This window comes from Pelecanus crispus, chromosome 18 (genome assembly GCF_030463565.1).
Source record: "Pelecanus crispus isolate bPelCri1 chromosome 18, bPelCri1.pri, whole genome shotgun sequence".
Taxonomy (NCBI): Eukaryota; Metazoa; Chordata; class Aves; order Pelecaniformes; family Pelecanidae; genus Pelecanus; species Pelecanus crispus.
Genome location: NC_134660.1, coordinates 3,284,859 through 3,302,316, shown reverse-complemented (window position 1 = coordinate 3,302,316; position 17,458 = coordinate 3,284,859). Strand labels below are relative to the sequence as shown.

At 66.5% G+C, this 17,458-nt stretch overlaps 2 protein-coding genes across 2 annotated transcripts; both read left to right on the top strand.

The window, feature by feature from the left end:
- The first annotated feature begins 172 nt into the window (after positions 1-172).
- KAT2A (lysine acetyltransferase 2A) lies at positions 173-6,965 on the top strand. Its single transcript, XM_075722722.1, has 18 exons — positions 173-403; positions 1,937-2,060; positions 2,153-2,298; positions 2,670-2,759; positions 2,908-3,089; positions 3,299-3,490; positions 3,648-3,754; positions 3,902-4,009; positions 4,100-4,236; positions 4,374-4,582; positions 4,659-4,785; positions 5,090-5,200; positions 5,279-5,422; positions 5,806-5,920; positions 6,031-6,067; positions 6,251-6,314; positions 6,526-6,610; positions 6,772-6,965. Exons 1-18 carry the CDS (start codon positions 173-175, stop codon positions 6,963-6,965), a joined length of 2,403 nt encoding a protein of 800 aa, XP_075578837.1.
- A 1,217-nt stretch (positions 6,966-8,182) lies between these two features.
- DHX58 (DExH-box helicase 58) lies at positions 8,183-14,221 on the top strand. Its single transcript, XM_075723024.1, is given in 14 exon segments — positions 8,183-8,270; positions 9,610-9,698; positions 9,700-9,855; positions 9,969-10,170; positions 10,287-10,477; positions 10,712-10,828; positions 11,042-11,168; positions 11,257-11,439; positions 11,525-11,781; positions 11,928-12,077; positions 12,322-12,483; positions 12,818-13,008; positions 13,230-13,326; positions 13,592-14,221. Coding segments are annotated over 14 exon segments (2,190 nt in total). The 3' UTR covers positions 13,772-14,221.
- The last annotated feature ends 3,237 nt before the right edge of the window (positions 14,222-17,458 follow it).

The following is a 17,458-nucleotide window of genomic DNA, read 5'->3' as shown; positions in this document are numbered from 1 at the left end:
TCACGCCGCACGCAGCCCCGGGCGGGAGCGGAGCTCCCGCCCGGGGCTGCGTGCGGCGTGAACCGGCCCCGGGAGCACCGGACGGCCCCCCCCCCCCCGCCGCGGCGGACTACCGATCCCGGCGTGCCCGGCGCGCAGGCGCAGTAAGCGCGGAGCGCACGCCGGGCCCGGCATGGCGGAGCTGGAGGCCGCGCAGCCCGGGCGGCCCCCGCCGGGCCCGGGAACGGCGACGGCGGGGAGCGGCGGAGCTGGGAGCGGGGCTGCGGCGGGAGGAGCGGGATCCAGCGACCCGGCGAGGCCGGGGCTGAGCCAGCAGCAGCGGGCGAGTCAGCGCAAGGCGCAAGTGCGGGGGTTCCCCCGCGGCAAGAAGCTGGAGAAGCTGGGGGTCTTCTCGGCCTGCAAGGTGGGCTGGACCGGCACCGGGCAGAACCGGCGGGGGTTGCTGGGCAAGGGGGTGCGGGAGGGGGGTGCTGAGCCGTGCACGGGGTGCAGGAGGGGGGTACAAGGACGTGCATTGGGTAGGAGATGCAGGAGTGGGGTGCTGAGCTGGGCAGGGGGTGCGGGAGGGGGGTGCAAGGGCGTGCATGGGTGGGGGGTGCAGGAGGAGCACGTAGGGGGTGCAGGAGGGGGGTGCGAAGGCGTGCATGGGCGGGAGGTTGCAGGAGGGGGGTGCAAGGGCGTGCATGGGCAAGGGGTGCGGGAGGAGCACGTAGGGGGTGCAGGAAGGTGGTGCAAGGGTGTGCATGTAGAGGAGGTTGCAGGAGGGGGGTGCTGAGCTGGGCGGGGGGTGCGGGAGGGGGATGCAAGGGCGTGCATGGGTGGGGGGTGCAGGAGGAGCACGTAGGGGGTGCAGGAGGGGGGTGCAAAGGCGTGCATGGACGGGAGGTTGCAGGAGGGGGGTGCTGAGCTGGGTGGGGGGTGCAGGAGGGGGGGTGCAAGAGCGTGCATGGGTAGGGGGGTGCAGGAGGAGCACGTAGGGGGTGCAGGAAGGTGGTGCAAGGGTGTGCATGGACAGGAGGTTGCAGGAGGGGGGTGCTGAGCTGGGTGGGAGGTGCAGGAGGGGGATACAAGGATGTGCATTGGGTAGGAGATGCAGGAGTGGGGTGTTGAGCTGGGCAAGGGGTGCAGGAGGGGGATGCAAGGACGTGCATGGGCAGGGGGTGCAGGAGGAGCACGTAGGGGGTGCAGAAAGGTGGTGCAAGGGTGTGCATGGACAGGAGGTTGCAGGAGAGGGGTGCTGAGCTGGGCGGGGGGTACGGGAGGGGGGTGCAAAGATGTGCATTGGGCAGGGGGTGCAGGAGGGGCATGCAATGGCGTGCATGGGTGGGGGGTGCGGGAGGGGGGTGCTTAGCCATGCATGGGGTGCAGGACCATGCATGAGGTGCAGGAGGAGGATGCAAGGATGTATACTGGGCAGGAGATGCAGGAGGGAGATGCAAGGACATGCATGGGTAGGGGATGCAGGAGGGGAGGTGCTGAGCTGGGCAGGGGGTGCAGGATGGGAGGTGCAAGGATGTGCGTGGACAGGGGGTGCAGGAGGGGGGTACTGGGCCGTGTGTGGGGTGCAGGAAGGAGGTGCTGGGCTGTGTGTGGCTGGGGGGCGCAGGAAGAGCTTGCTGGACCGTGCGTGGGATGCAGGAGTGGGTGCTGGGCTGTGCAGGAGGAGAGCGCTGAGTTGTGTAAGGGAGGTGCAAGGACATCCATGGGCAGGGGCTGCAGGATCCTGGGGTTGCACGTAGGAGAAGTGCGAGAGAGTGTTAGGGTGCTGGGTCATGCAGGGTGGGTGCTGAGGAAAGCTGGGGTGGGTAAAGAGAGATGGGTGGGACAGGTGGAGGAGACTTTGCGGGGGGAGTTGTTTGGCCGGAGAAGGCGGCAGCCCTGGCACGAGGCGGTGCACGGGCTGCTGCGTGACGGCCTCTCCTGTCCCTCGTCCCAGGCCAATGATGCCTGCAAGTGCAATGGCTGGAAGAACCCCAACCCTCCCACCGCCCCCCGCATGGACCTGCAGCAGCCGGTGACCAACCTGAGCGAGCCCTGCCGGAGCTGCGGCCATGCGCTGGGTAACCCCCCGCAGGGCGTCCGGGACCTCCCCGGGGAAGGGGAGCGGTGCTGACCCCCCCCCGGTCTCACCGCAATTTTCTCTCTGCCGCAGCGGATCACGTGTCCCACCTGGAGAACGTCTCGGAGGAGGAGATCAACCGGTTGCTGGGTATGGTGGTGGACGTGGAAAACCTCTTCATGTCGGTGCACAAGGAGGAGGACACGGACACCAAGCAGGTGTATTTCTACCTGTTCAAGGTGTGTCTGGGGCTGGGCATGTTGCGCAGGGGTCCCTCAGCATCGCTGGGCAGCTGGGGCTGCTGTCCCGCTGCTCGTCCTCTGCCTGCTCTGCTGGGAGCTGTGGTCTGTGGCTCTGAGCCATCCCACCAGCCCAGCCGGAGGCCTGAAACGCCGACGCTGTCCTGGGAGCCACTGCTCTCCTGGCCTTGAATTCCTCTGGGAGGGAGGTTTCCAGGGAAGAAACGGGCATGTTCCGAGGTGGACCCTGGCACCTTCCTGGCTGTGTAAATCGGTGCAGCCCCGCAGCAGCGTTCTGCCACTTCCACTGCTCATGGTGTGCCTGGTCTTGGGACCTCGGTCCGTAACCGTGTCCGACGGTCTTTTCGCAGCTCCTGCGGAAGTGCATCCTGCAGATGAGCCAGCCTGTGGTCGAGGGGTCCCTGGGGAGCCCCCCCTTCGAGAAACCAAACATTGAGCAGGTGAGGCAGCTGTCAGGCTCACGTGTTGCACTGATGGCTTGTCCTGTGTTTCGCTGCTCTTGCATGGTCTCCTCCCTCTTTGGGGGGCAGCAACTGAAGGGTCTGGCGCAGCACCCAGTGCCCCTCCATCACCCCTTCCTCTCCCCAGGGAGTCCTGAACTTCGTCCAGTACAAGTTCAGCCACTTGCCGCCCAAGGAGCGGCAGACCATGTACGAGCTCTCCAAGATGTTCCTGCTCTGCCTCAACTACTGGAAGCTGGAGACGCCGTCCCAGTTCCGGCAGCGCTCCCAGAACGACGATGTGGCCACCTACAAGGTCAACTACACGAGGTGAGGGCGGGTGGGGGTCTGAGCCAGCCAGCCTGGGGGTCTGCCCGCTCCTCCCACCCCTGCGTGGGGCTGACCCCTGACTCCTGGGGTCTTCGCCTCTTCCCAGCTCTCCTCGTCCCCGCTCCCAGCAGCGTATTCCCCAGAGGGATGCGGATGCTCTGGGGTTGTGCGTCCCAGCCCCGTCACTGGAGCGTGTTCTTGTCTCCTAGGTGGCTGTGCTACTGCCACGTGCCGCAGAGCTGCGACAGCCTTCCCCGCTATGAGACCACTCACGTCTTCGGGCGCAGCCTCCTGAAATCCATCTTCACGGTCACCCGCCGGCAGCTGCTGGAGAAGTTCCGGGTGGAGAAGGACAAGCTGGTGCCGGAGAAGCGGACACTGATCCTCACCCACTTCCCCAAGTAGGTGCCCGATGCGGGAACGGCTGCTGCGCCGCCGAGGAGGCTTGCCCGCCTCGGGGTACTCGCACACCAAGCACGACTGCCTGCGCTCCCCACCGTGTGCGGAGCCGTGGAGCTGTGCATGCCTGGTGCCGGCTGACGTGCCACTCCCTGCCAGGTTCCTGTCCATGCTGGAGGAGGAGATCTACGGTGAGAACTCTCCAATCTGGGAGGCTGATTTCACCGTACCGGCTGCGGAGGGTGCCCAGCTGGTGTCTCGCCCAGGTATCTCGGGGAGCAGCCCCCCCTGCTTGAGGGTCGTAGGATAAAGGGCCAAGGTGGTGGGTGAGCCTTGGCCAGTGGCGGTGGCTGGGCTGCCACGGCACGGCGAGCTGCTTTCTGGCAGTCACAGGCATTGTTGGTCTCTTCCAGCCACGGTCAGCACCGTTGCTGTGCCCACCACTCCGCTCTTCAGCAAGAAGCTCAGCAACAGCAGCTCTGCCGCGAGCATGGATGCCAGCACCCCAGAGCCCCTGCCAGGTAGGGCCGGTGTGAGCCCGGCGCTGGGGGAGCTGGGACCTCCCTTGGTCCCTCCCGGTGCTGGATGTGCCGCTCTGCTCTGTGCCGCAGGGGAGAAGCGGAAGCTGCCCGAGAGCCTGACGCTGGAAGACGCCAAGCGGATCCGCGTAATGGGAGACATCCCCATGGAGCTGGTGAACGAGGTCATGCTGACCATCACGGACCCCGCTGCCATGCTGGGCCCCGAGGTACGGGGTGGGGGGCACTGAAGCGGCACCAGCGCTCTCCAGGGCCTGCAGAGCTGCTTTCGTGGTGTGCTGGGGCCTGGCTGGGCCCACGCAGAGGGTATGCTGGGGTCAGTGACACCCCCCGCACCCCCCCCCAGACCAGCCTGCTGTCGGCAAACGCGGCACGGGACGAGACGGCCCGGCTGGAGGAGCGCCGCGGCATCATCGAGTTCCACGTCATCGGCAACTCGCTCTCGCAGAAGTCCAACAAGAAGATCCTGATGTGGCTGGTGGGCTTGCAGAATGTCTTCTCGCACCAGCTGCCCCGCATGCCCAAGGAGTACATCACTCGCCTCGTCTTTGACCCGTGCGTGGCTTGGGGGGTGCTGGGGGAGCCGGCACAGGGGGGGCTCCCGTCTCACCCTTGGCCTCGCTGCCTGCAGGAAGCACAAGACCCTGGCACTGATCAAGGACGGCCGAGTGATCGGTGGGATCTGCTTCCGCATGTTCCCCACCCAGGGCTTCACAGAGATAGTCTTCTGTGCCGTCACGTCCAACGAGCAAGTGAAGGTGAGAGCGAGGAGGCGGGTGGTGGGCACGGCACAGCGCGAGGGTGGGGAGGAGCGGGGCGGTGGGTGGGGGGCTGCAGGGGGAGCAGGATGCACCCGCTGTAGCTGGGAGAGCACGGGGGTGTCCCCAACCTCTGGGGTAGCCCAGACCCGCTCGGCGCTGGCCAGCCCCGAGTGGCAGCAACTGCTCTGGGGACGTCTTCCAGCTGCCCGTGTCCGTGGGTGGGAGGGGACCGTGCATCCTGTCCCACTCGGGCTGCCTGGGGGCACGGGGGGTGGTCCGTGTCTCACGGTGGCTCCCCCAGGGCTACGGGACGCACCTGATGAACCACCTGAAGGAGTACCACATCAAGCACAATATCCTCTACTTCCTCACCTACGCGGATGAGTACGCCATCGGCTACTTCAAGAAGCAGGTGGGCTCCTTCCCCCGGGGCGGCTCCCCTCAGCCCTCCTGCCCACCAGCCCCCTCCCACCTGCCCTCTCCCTCCTAGGGCTTTTCCAAGGACATCAAGGTCCCCAAGAGCCGCTACCTGGGCTACATCAAGGACTATGAGGGGGCGACCCTGATGGAGTGTGAGCTGAACCCCCGCATCCCCTACACCGAGCTCTCCCACATTATCAAGAAGCAGAAAGAGGTACCTTGCGCAGGCAGGAGCTGCCAGGCTCTGCCTGCTCTGGCCCCTGCCTGCTGCCTCCTGAAGGCAGGGGAGGGGAAGTGGGGATGTGTTGGCTCTGAGAACTGTCCCTTGAATCTCCCCTGGGAGCAGGCTTGTGGGGCAGAGATGGGACACTGCGGTGGCACTTACGGTGGCTGGGGTTGGCTCTGGCCCTGGGCAGTGGGTGCAGCCGGTGTTCTGGGTCTGTGGGGTCCCACGTCACGGTTTGGCTCCCTGGAGCATCCTGCAGTTGTCCCCGCTTCCACCGTCCCCGCTTCCACCGTCCCCGCTTCCACCGTCCCCGCTTCCACCATCCCCGCTTCCACCGTCCCCGCTTCCACCGTCCCCGCTTCCACCCGCAGATCATCAAGAAGCTGATTGAGAGGAAGCAAGCGCAGATCCGCAAGGTCTACCCTGGCCTGACCTGCTTCAAGGAGGGCGTGCGGCAGATCCCCATCGAGAGCGTCCCCGGCATCCGTGAGTCCTGCCGGCTTCTGGTGGGGAAGGGCTGTCTGGCAGGAGGACTCCATCCTCCCTCGCCCGCGGGCGTGGGGGCAGACGTGGTGACATTGACCCTTGATTTGCAGGAGAAACAGGATGGAAACCCCTGGGGAAGGAGAAGGGGTGAGTGCTGTGCAGGGGGGGTGGGTGTCCTGCAGCAGCTGGGCTGCGGGGGCTCGGCTCAGGCTGCTCCTCGCTGCGGCGCTGGGGTGGGGAGGTGGGAGCACTGGGATGGGGAGGTGGGAGCACTGGGATGGAGAGAGGCTGCCCACCCTTGAGCTGATGGGCACTAGCTTTGTCCTGCAGAAAAGAGCTGAAGGATCCGGACCAGCTTTACAACACCCTGAAGAACCTCCTGGCCCAGATCAAGGTGCGGGCAGCCAGGGACCCTCTGCTCTGGGGTGCCCGTCCCCCCGACAGCCCTTGGAGCTCCCTCCCCGGGGACAGGCTGTCCTGGGCTGTGCCCTTGGGGGGCAGGTGGGGTGACCCAGGTGCACGGGGGGCGCAGGACCCCTGTGTGCTGGGGCAGGCAGGGGCTGCCTGCGCTCGCTGCTCTAACTTGCTCCCTGCCCTCTCCCCAGACCCACCCCAGCGCCTGGCCCTTCATGGAGCCGGTGAAGAAGTCGGAGGCACCGGATTACTACGAAATCATCCGCTTCCCCATCGGTAGGTGGTTGTGCCCGGACCACCGGGGCAGGGTGGCGGAGGGAGGGCTGCAGACCCCCCTGTCTGTGGGCTCTGTGCTGGGGAGGGGGTGTCCTGGCTGGGGCAGTGGGTGCGTCAGGTTGGTGTCTGGGGCGGGGGACCTGACCCTTCCCCACCCCCAGACCTCAAGACCATGACCGAGCGCCTGAAGAACCGCTACTACGTCACCAAGAAGCTGTTCATCGCCGACCTGCAGCGCATCATCACCAACTGCCGCGAGTACAACCCGCCCGACAGCGACTACTGCAAGTGTGCCAACACCCTGGAGAAGTTCTTCTACTTCAAGCTCAAGGAGGGGGGGCTCATCGACAAGTAGGGGAGCGGGCCTGGATGCGCCTTGGCCACCGGCACCCCCCTGGGAGGGGCAGGGCTCCCCGCGGGCCCTGGCCCCGCGCCGTGGGCAGGGGCTGCTGGAGGGTTTGTTGCTGCTGAGCAGCCCGGGGGAGCTGGGCCTTCCCTTGGCGGGGGGTGTGAGGGGAGCAGGGGGTGCCCGGTGCTTTTATCCCCGAGCTGTCGGCTGCCTCTCCTGGAGCTGCCTCACGGGGATCTGGCTGGAGCAGGGGCAGCGCTGAGTTCCTGCCTCTCCCTGGGGGCCAGGACCCCCAGCACCAGCACTTCCCTCCTCCCCAGGGTCGTGCCTTCTGCCCCGGCTCTCTGCAACAGGGCAGGGGCACACAAGTGCTTTGGTTTTCTGCTTCCGTCCACGCACAGGCAGCCCCTGCCCCTCTCGTTGAATGTACGGCAGGGCTCAGCCCTGCCTGCCCCCGGCTGCAGGCAGAGATGCTGCTCGTGGGCCAGGGTCCTGCTGTGAGGGGGTGCTTTGCCCCTGCACCCCCCAGCTCCTGCTGCCTCTATCAGCTCTTCCCTCCCTCTGGGGGCAGCTCTGCCCCAGGCAGGCACTCAGCCCTGGTCCCTACAGTGCTCCCTGCCTGCACAACCCTCCCTGCCTGCTCCTGCTGCCTGGCCGGGAGCGCTGAGGGCTGGGCTGCCCTGGCTGCTGCTCCGGCTCCTGGGGCAGGGGGCTGCCGGGTGCTGCGCTGGGCCCTGCTCCCCCTGCTCTGCCCCAGCGGGGAGCCAGCCGTGCCCCTGGGTGCGGGGTCAGCTCCTGCTCCCCTCCCCTCTTGCTGCCGCCTCCTCACGCCTCGCAGGCCCTGCTCCCCCCCCGCCTCTTTGGGTGCTGGGCTGGGGAGCACCCAACCCCAGCATTGACTTGTCCCCCAGCCTCGCTTGGTCGCCTGCTGCCTTACCCCCCCCCCCGCCCCATGCCGCCATCTCGCTGTGTGGGTGCTGGTGATGCTCTGCAGCTCGCTGGCCTTGCCAGGGTGGGACCAGCCCCCTCCACCCCTTCCCTGCCATCCATTCCACTTGACTGTTGTTTTGTTTCTTGTTTTGGGGTTTGGTTTTTTTGGTTTTTTGTGTTGTTTTTTTTTTTTTAAATAAATGTCATTGTGCAGACCCAGCTGCATCCCAGCTGGCAGACTGGGATGGGAGAGGATATTTGAGCAGGGACAGGAGCAGCTCGATGTGGGGAGGATGTGGAGAGCCTCTGGGGTGCCTGGACTGGTTGCGGTGCACCGGGTCAAAGTGGGGTGCCCGGTGCTGCCCTGGGGTGCCTGGACTGGTTGGAGTGCACGGGGCTGAAGCGGGGTGCCTGGTGCTGCCCTGGGGTGCCCGGACTGGTTGGGGTGCACGGGACTGAAGCGGGGTGCCTGGTGCTGCCCTGGGGTGCCCAGACTGGTTGGGGTGCACGGGGCTGAAGTGGGGTGCCCGGACTGGTTGGGGTGCACGGGGCTGAAGCAGGGTGCCCGGGGCTGCCCTGGGGTGCCCGGACTGGTTGGGGTGCACTGTGCTGCCCTGGGGTGCCTGGTGCTGCCCTGGGGTGCACGGGGCTGAAGCGGGGTGCCTGGTGCTGCCCTGGGGTGCCCGGACTGTTTGGGGTGCACTGTGCTGAAGGGGGTTGCCCGGTGCTGCCCTGGGGTGCCCAGTGCTGCCCTGGGGTGCACGGGGCTGAAGCGGGGTGCCCGGTGCTGCCCTGGGGTGCCCGGACTGGTTGGGGTGCACTGTGCTGAAGGGGGGTGCCTGGTGCTGCCCTGGGGTGCACAGGGCTGAAGCGGGGTGCCCGGTGCTGCCCTGGGGTGCCCGGACTGTTTGGGGGTGCACTGTGCTGAAGGGGGGTGCCCGGTGCTGCCCTGGGGTGCCCGGACTGTTTGGGGTGCACTGTGCTGAAGGGGGTTGCCTGGTGCTGCCCTGGGGTGCCCGGTGCTGCCCTGGGGTGCACGGGGCTGAAGCGGGGTGCCCGGTGCTGCCCTGGGGTGCCCGGACTGGTTGGGGTGCACTGTGCTGAAGGGGGGTGCCTGGTGCTGCCCTGGGGTGCACAGGGCTGAAGCGGGGTGCCCGGTGCTGCCCTGGGGTGCCCGGACTGTTTGGGGTGCACTGTGCTGAAGGGGGGTGCCCGGTGCTGCCCTGGGGTGCCCAGTGCTGCCCTGGGGTGCACCGGGCTGAAGCGGGGTGCCCGGTGCTGCCCTGGGGTGCCCGGACTGGTTGGGGTGCACAGGGCTGAAGCGGGGTGCCCGGTGCTGCCCTGGGGTGCCCGGACTGGTTGGGGTGCACTGTGCTGAAGCGGGGTGCCCGGTGCTGCCCTGGGGTGCCCGGACCGGCCGGGGAGCAGGAGCCGGCTGGGGTGCAGGGGGGGGCCGCGGCTGCGGGAGCTCCGCTCGGTTTCGGTTTCTGTCCGGGACCGGGGCTCCCGGGGGGGGGTTCCCCGGTCGCTGCGGGCCGGGCAGGCGCCGGGGCGGGCGGGGGGGGGGGGGCGGCGGCGGGGGCGCGGGCAGCGCTGCTCAGCCCGGTTCGCCTCAGCCCGGTTCGCCTCAGCACGGGCCCCGCTGCCCGCCCGGGCCCGGCAGCGCGGCCGGCGGGGCCCCCCCTTCGCTGGGGCCCCCCCTTCGCTGGGGCCCGGCCAGACGCGCCGCCCCGAGTTTCGTTTCCTGGCCGGGACCGGCAGCGGCACCGGCAGCGGCACCGGCAGCGGCGGAGCGGGATGGAGCTGCGGGGGGTACCAGCGGGAGGCGGTGGCCCCGGCCCTGCGTGGCCACAACAGCATCATCTGGCTGCCCACGGGTGCCGGCAAGACCCGCGCCGCCGTCCACGTCTGCCGGCAGCACCTGGAGAGCCGACGGGGCGGCAGGGTGGCCGTGCTGGTCAACAAGGTGCCCCCCGACCCCGCTCCCCTGCCACCCATAACGGGGTGCTGGCGCCCGCCGGATGCAGGCTCCCGGGCGGTGGTCCCGGGCAGGGGCTGAGCGGGCTCTCGCGGGCGCAGGTGCACCTGGTCGACCAGCACGCCAAGAAGGAGTTCCATGTGCTGCAGAAGGACTTCAAGGTGAAGGCCATCAGCGGGGACAGCAGCCACAAGTGCTTCTTTGCCTGCGTGGTGAAGCAGAGCGACGTCGTCATCTGCACGGCCCAGATCCTGCAGAACGCGCTGGTCAGCAAGGAGGAGGACACGCACGTGGAGCTGACGGGTGGGCGCGGGACCCCCGGTGCTGCTCTCCCCACGGCCGGGCTCGGGTGGGACTGCCCCAGCTGAGTTTTCGCCGCCGGCGTGGCTCACCCCGCTCCCCTCCCTTACCCGGTGCAGATTTCTCGCTGCTGGTGATAGACGAGTGCCACCACACACACAAGGAAGCCGTCTACAACAAAATCATGCTGAATTATCTCCAGCGCAAGCTCAGTGGGCAGCAGGACCTGCCGCAGGTCCTGGGCCTGACGGCATCCCCCGGCACCGGAGGGGCAACCTCCTTCGAGGGGGCTGTAAAGCACATCTTGCAGGTGGGTCCTGCACCCCAGTCCTGCACCGAGACAGGGTGCAACGGCCCCAGGCACGGTTTCTCCTGGGGTGTAGCACGGTGTCCCTTGGGGTGGGCATTGATAACCTGATGTGCAGGTGCTGGGCAGCACGGGGGGAGACATCCCCGAACTTGCCAGGGTGCCAGCGAGCACCGTGTGCTGCATCACCCCGGGCTGCCGGGGCTCAGGGCTGGAAGTGGGATCTCGCCCTCTCAGATCTGTGCCAACCTGGACACTGAGAAAATCACATCGGCGCAGGAGGAGCTGCAGCACCTGCGGAGCCACGTCCCCCAGCCCAGGAAGCAGTTTGACCTCTGCCAGGAGAGAGCGCAGGTGAGGGGCGGCTGGGGGCTGTGTCTCTCCATCCGCGTAGCGCAGGCCGGTCTGAGGAATCGCTCGATCCAGAGCTTTGGTGCAGGAGGATCCCGCAACCGTCCGCGTCCTGCCATGCAAACAGCCCCTAACCTCAGGCCGGGTGCTCTGAGCTGCTCCTCCAAGGAGCAACGTCCCCAATTCCTCGGGTCCTGAGCCCCTCTCTGCTCCCAGGACCCCTTTGGCGAGCGGCTGAAGAAGGTGATGGAGCGGATCCAGCAGTACATGGAGATGCCCAGCCTGCCGCGGGACTTTGGCACGCAGATTTACGAGCAGCGCATCATGGAGCTGGAGAAAAGAGGTGAGGAGGTGGCAGCGCGGGTGCGGCGGGGCGCGGCCGGCAGCCACAGGGCCAGGCTGTGACCGTAGCATGTCCCGGCCTTCGCCAGCGGCAGAGACGTTTTGTCGCAAGACGCGGGTGTGCGCGCTGCACCTGCGCAAGTACAACGACGCTCTGCTGATCAACGACACGGTGCGGATGATCGACGCCTTCCAGTGCCTCCAGCAGTTCTACGCCACCGAGCGGGACATGAAGGACCCCACCGAGCAGTTCCTCACCACCACGTTTGAGGGTAACGGAGGGGCCTGGAGGGGGGTTGGCGCTGGCTGTGTTTGGGGGGGTGGGCAGCCCCCCTGACACCCTGCTCGCCTGCGCAGAGAACAGGCCGAGCCTTCAGGCGCTCGCTGGGGACCGGCGCTACGAGAACCCCAGGCTGGGCAAGCTGGAGGAGATCCTGCGGGAGCACTTCCAGCCCCTGGGCGCTTCTCGCGGCATCGTCTTCACCAAGACCCGGCAGAGCGCCCACAGCCTGCTCAGCTGGCTGCAGGACACGGCTGTGCTCTGCGGGAAGCACATCAGGGCTGCCGTCCTCACCGGTGCCGGCTACAGCAACCAGACCAGGCACATGACGCAGGTGAGCAGAGGGTGGGAAGGAGCCGGACAGAGTCCCGGAAGGGATCCAGCCCTAACCCTCTCAGCACGCTTTGTGGGTGCTGCGGGTGCTGCCTGGGGCTCGGAGCCCTGCGCAGCTGCTGAAGCATCACCCCCCTCTCCCCGCAGAACGAGCAGCAGGACGTGATCAAGCTGTTCCGCGAGGGAGCCCTCAACCTGCTCTTCTCCACCAGCGTGGCCGAGGAGGGCCTGGATATCCCCGAGTGCAACATCGTGGTCCGCTACGGGCTGATGACCAACGAGATCGCAATGATGCAGGTATCTGCCCGGGTTGCCCCCGGCCGCTCTGCCCGGCCCCATGTTGGGGGCAGCCTGCTGGGACACCCCAAAGCCACGGTAGTGGGACACGGCGGCTCTCGCATCCCGCCCCCGCTCCCTGGGGATGAGCCCAGCCCCTGGCAGAGCATCTCCTTGGCGAGGCGCAGCGGGGTGCGGAGGGTGCACCCATCCTCGCAGGGTGGCACGGGGAGGCTGACCGCAGCGTTTGGCCCTTCTGCTGCAGGCTCGGGGCCGTGCCCGTGCTGAGAACAGCGTTTACTCCATCCTCGCCAAAGCCAACAGCAAAGAGGTCTTCCGTGAGCTGCTCAACGAGGACCTCGTGGAGCTGATGGAGAGGGCGATCAGAGCGGTGCAAGCCATGCCCGAGCAGGAGTACCGCCTCAAGGTGAGCGCTGGGTGCTGCCCTGAGCACCAGGAGGGCCAGGCAGCTCCTGCCCGTGTCTGCTGCTTGGGCACAGCCCTCTGCGCCCTGGTTTTGGCCGCCTGCTCTCCCCTTGGGGCAGCACCGGCTCCTGGGAGGGGGTAGCATCAGGTGCACGGGGCAGTGCGTGCCCATCCTGCCCTGCCCATCCTGCCGTGCGGCTCGCGCTCTCTGGGACAGTGCATCTCTCCGCGGCCGTGTGTCTTGCCACGTCTGCCATCTGTCCGTGCCTACTGCCCTGCGCTGACCCCCGTCCTCCCCGCTGTCCTGCCCCCCCCCCTCCCACTGCCCTCTGCAGATCAGGGAGCTGCAGCGAGCTGCCGTGGCCAGCTGGCTAATGAAGGAGGCCAGGATCAGCGAGAGGCGGCAGCTGCACGACCCGGACGATGTTTACCTCTACTGCGTCAACTGCAACACGGCGGTGTGCCGTGGCAGCGACATCCGCACCGTGGAGGGCATGCACCACGTTAACATCAACCCCAACTTCGGGTAGGAGCTGGGTGCTGGCAGGGGCCTCACTTGCATGGGCTGCTGCGCTCTGCACCCAGGACAGGCAGGGGTGGCAGCAGCCTGCTGCCAGCTCTTTCTTGGGGACATGGGTCCAGGGAGGTCGTGGGGGCTTTGTAGGACTGTGCGACTACGGTAGCACGCCTGCATTTCTGTCCCCTGGACCATCGTCCTTAGGGTGTCTTTCGGCCCCTTCCTTGCAGGTTGTATTACAGAGTTTCCTCGGGGAAAATACAGTTCCAGCGGACTTTCAAGGACTGGGAGCCCGGCTGCCGCATCGTGTGCAGTGAGTGCAGCCAGGTGAGCGCAACGATCTGCCGTGGCTGCAGCCCAGTCAGCGTTGGAGGGGCCGTGCCTTGTGCCCCAGCTCCTGGCTGAGGCCTGGAGCTGTATGTCCCTTCAGCACACGTCCGTGTGATGTGCGTGCTGTGCATGCGGGACATGGACACGGCAGCTGTCTCCAAAGGGGGACGTACCCCGGGGGCAAAGAGCTGCCTCCATGCCCATCCCAGCCTGGGGATGCTGCGCCGCAGGCTGTGTGACCGTCCCCTCCCTGCCCACACAGGACTGGGGAATGGAGATGATCTACCGGCAGGTGAAGCTGCCCATCCTCTGCATCAAAAACTTCGTGGTGGAGACACCGGCTGAGAAGAGGAAGTACAAGAAGTGGAGTGCTGTGACGTTCTCCATCGAGGAGTTTGACTACCTGGAATACTGCTCCAGCACCCATGGCCTGTCCTTCTAACGTGGGCTCTGCTCAGAACTATTCCCAGGCCACTTCCAGGGACAGTGGGACCCTTCCCGTCACCCTTGGCATGGGACCCTTCCTCCAGGCCCATGCAGACAGAGCACCATGGCTTGCTCCTCTTTTCCTTGCTGGACCGAGCCGCTGCAGCACATCCCTTGCTGGAGCCCGCTACTCCAGGAGGAGGCTTTGCTGTGCCCACGCAAAAAGGACAAAACGCTGGGATGGAAAAGCACCCAAACCCTTCCCTGCCTGCTGGCAGCTGCTCCCCGTGCCACTGCCTTCCCCTCCTGCCCCCCAACGCTGCTGGGCTCAGGGGGCTGTCTCCACAGCCGGTATGCCGCCCTGCCAGGAGATGCAGCCATTTCACACGGGCCCAGGACACTGCCCAGCGTTTCTCTGGCAGCTTCTGGTCTGTTTTGTGAGTTCGATGGTCCTCCATTAAAAACGCGTGCGTGCGCTGGGAACGAGGGAAGCACCGGTGAGTTCATTCATCGCGACAGCTCGCTGTGCGCAGGCAGGTTCGATGCGGGGCAGCCCTCGCAGCGGAGCCGGACCACCCCATCACCGACTGGAGAGCCAGATCCCACTGCGCTGGCAGCGCAGGGGTCCCCGGGGAGGCACCTGCGAGTGCCTGGCGCGAGCTGCACGTGTGGGGCTGCCCCAGCCCTACCCTTCCCCGCAGACACTGGCCCGAGCCACCCACCTCACCCACCCACCCGAGACCAAACCTTCCCGTGGCCCAGGACGAGCCCCGCCTGGGGCAGCTCAGCCCTGCGGGAAGGCAGCCTGGAGCTGCAGGTGGATTTGACCTTCTGGCAGAAATGAAAGGGCTGCTGAGGCTGAAAGGGGCGGCCGGCACGGTGTGGGCTGGAGTCGCCCTGCCTGGGCACCCCGGGCTCCGGGCAGGGGTTGCGTGCCCGTGCCCGTGCCCGTGCCCCTGCCCCGGTAGCTCCGGGTGTCCCCGAGGGCTGAGCTGGGGCCGCCCCGGGGGAGCGGGGCTGGCCGGGCCCCTCGCTTCCGAGCCGGGGAGCCGCAGGGCTTGCGGCAGGACCCCGGGGGGCTCGGTGCCGGGGGGTCGGGGTCCCCGCGGCCGGGCCCGGGATGCCGCAGCCCCGGGTCCCGCATCCCCCCCCGCCCCGCCGTGCTCTCCCGCCCGCAGTCGCTAGAGGGAAGCCCCGGCCCGGCCCGGCTGTGGGATGAAGGCGATGCCCGGGGACGCCCGGGGCAGCGGACCCGGCCCGGGGATGCGGGCCGCCGGCGGGAGGATGCTCAGCCGGTGCCCGCCGCTCCGTGCGTGCCCCTTCCCCGCGGGATGCGGCCACGCGTGCCGGGGCCGGCCCGGGGTCCTCCCGCTCCGGTAAGCAGCGCGGTTGCCCGGCGGGCTGCGGGTCGCTCCGGGGGGCCGCGGTCTGTCCGTGCTCCCAGCCCGGTCATGCTGGGCACAAGGAGCTCCCGCGAAGGGCGAGGGGCCGTTTTCCCACCGGGCACCCACGGCTGCAAGTGCAGGCAGGGGCGCCTGAGCGCGATCTGAATCCAAAACTCATCCCCTCTCCGGGCAGCCACCCCTGGGAGCGCGGTACCCCAGCACTGCGGCCATCGGGGCTCCTCGCCGTTGGGCCGCTGCCAGCGGTTGCCACCAGCAAGGACGCGTGCTCGGAGCGAGCGTGTCGCTCCTGCCTGACTTTGAAGGCAGTGGCTTCTGCCCGAATGAGGCATAGCCCAGTTTCAGGTGGAGTTAGCCCCCGGGGAAACATGAAACCAAACTCCTGTTCATCAGAAACTGGGTAATGAGGCCGTTTGGGTTATTTGTAGCTCTCTGTGGGCTGGGATGGCCTCTCCTACCTCTCCCCAGGCGGAATCCCTCCTGCAGGGACCCCAGATCGTTTTGCTAAGCTCAAATTGCCCTGATTTGTGCTCGGAGAATCCAGGCTGTGAGTTAACCTGATGGGTGCCTGCAGCACTGGGTGGCACGACCTCTCGCCAGCCTAGATGGATCTGGTTGTCCACGTTCGTGCCCAAAACCAGAATTCCTCCAACATTTATCCAAACTTGCCTGCTTTTGAGGGGGTGCACCTGATCCCATGGGATACAGGGCCAGGACAGCATCGCTCTGTGGGACTTGGGGTTTTGCAAGTGGGTCAGCATCCAGCCTCTGCTTGTTCCTCCCTGTGTATCTCTGCTTTAACACCAGCCCCATCTGGCTTCTCCTTCCCGGGGGCTCGGTCACCTTGGGCCTGGCGGCAGGGAGCAGCCGAGCTGCAGCGATTGGTGCTGCGACCTTGGCCGGCGTCCTTCAGAGCCGGCATCCTTCAGAGCCAGCCTCGCGTGGCTGAGTTCCCAGGCTGCAGCCTGTGTGAGGGTGCGGGGACACGCATCCCTGCGACCCCCGTTAATCCGCCCCGGCTGTCGTGGGCAGCATCCTCTGAGTGCGCTGTTGATGCATCCCTCAGCCCAGGGCAGAGGCAGTGGCTGCTCCCCCCTGATCAGCCATTCAGGTCACTCCCGCATTGATCGGGTCTGGAGCGTGCTGATAAACCGGCTTTGGAGCCACAGGGACTCAGGGAGGCTGAACATCTGTGTCTGACCAGGTCTGCGTGTCGTGGGGCTACCCGAGCGCGTCCCCAGCCCCAGCCTGCTCCCGGCAGGCTCTCCCCGTGCACCGGCACAGTGTCTTTGCTTTGCACCGCTCGTCCTCCCCCATGGGTCAGCCCCCAGGCTGGGGGGCCCCTCTGCTCCCCCCCCCCTCCTCTCACAGCCCAGGGCTGCGCTCCCTGGAGGGGGCTGCACCCTGCCCTGTGCCACCCCCCTCCCGTCCCCCCCCATCACACAAGCGTGGCTGTGCCTCCATGGAGAGCACCAGACGTACCTGGCCCTTCGGGCAGCACCGGGCAGGCTTGTGCTGTGATTAAACCAGCCTGAAGCCCCACTTCATCACTCCAATTGCCCTGTCAGTAGCCAGGCATTAGAGAGGGCTGCTGGACCGGTTCTTGTGCACTGACACATCCCCTGTCAATAACCTCTGGATTTAAGTCTGTAGCTTGGAGCATCTTTGCTTATCTCAGCTCCCTGAAGCACTTACCTTCCCGGCCATCATAACTCCCTGCCTGTAAGTGGAGACAGGCACCATTAGACCTGCAGCAAACAGCTGCTGCAGCAAGTTTTGCTGGCAAAAGTGCAGCCAAGGTGTTTTCCACCTGCTCTTTCGCAGGTGAGCGTCCCGCAGGCTGTCAGGCCAGGGCTTGGCGAGGGGTCGGGCACAGCCCCAGAAGCACCCCCATCCTCCTTCCCCAGCACCCCCATGCCTCTGGCAGCCGTGTGTGCTCACAGACCTCTCCAGAGCAAGGTGAATGCAACGATTTATTTTTATACAGCCCATTTCATTTATCATCAGTGCATCAGAAAGCGACAATTCACCTTTCAATGCACCAGCTGAAAAAAAAAAAAACCCGGCTCCGCTCTGCTTGGCAGCGCCTCAGATTGGCCCTTTCCTGAGGCTGGGTGTTTAGCAGAGACTTAGAGCTCAATCTGTTTAGCTTATCGAAAAGTAGCCTGAGATGTGCCTTGATTACAGTGTGCAAGTACCTTCCCAGGGAGAAAACTGCTAGGTATTAAAGGGCTCTTTAACTTAGCTGAGAGAGGAATAATAAGAACTGAAGGCTTGAAGATCAAGTCAGACAAATTGAA

What these genes read in the sequence shown, in the direction of transcription:
- KAT2A (XM_075722722.1), top strand. Translation starts at nt 173, where the DNA reads ATGGCGGAGCTGGAGGCCGCGCAGCCCGGGCGGCCCCCGCCGGGCCCG. An exon ending in TGTATTTCTACCTGTTCAAG is followed by an intron (nt 2,299 to 2,669) that starts GTGTGTCTGGGG and finishes GTCTTTTCGCAG; the next exon opens with CTCCTGCGGAAGTGCATCCT. An exon ending in ATCCTCACCCACTTCCCCAA is followed by an intron (nt 3,491 to 3,647) that starts GTAGGTGCCCGA and finishes ACTCCCTGCCAG; the next exon opens with GTTCCTGTCCATGCTGGAGG.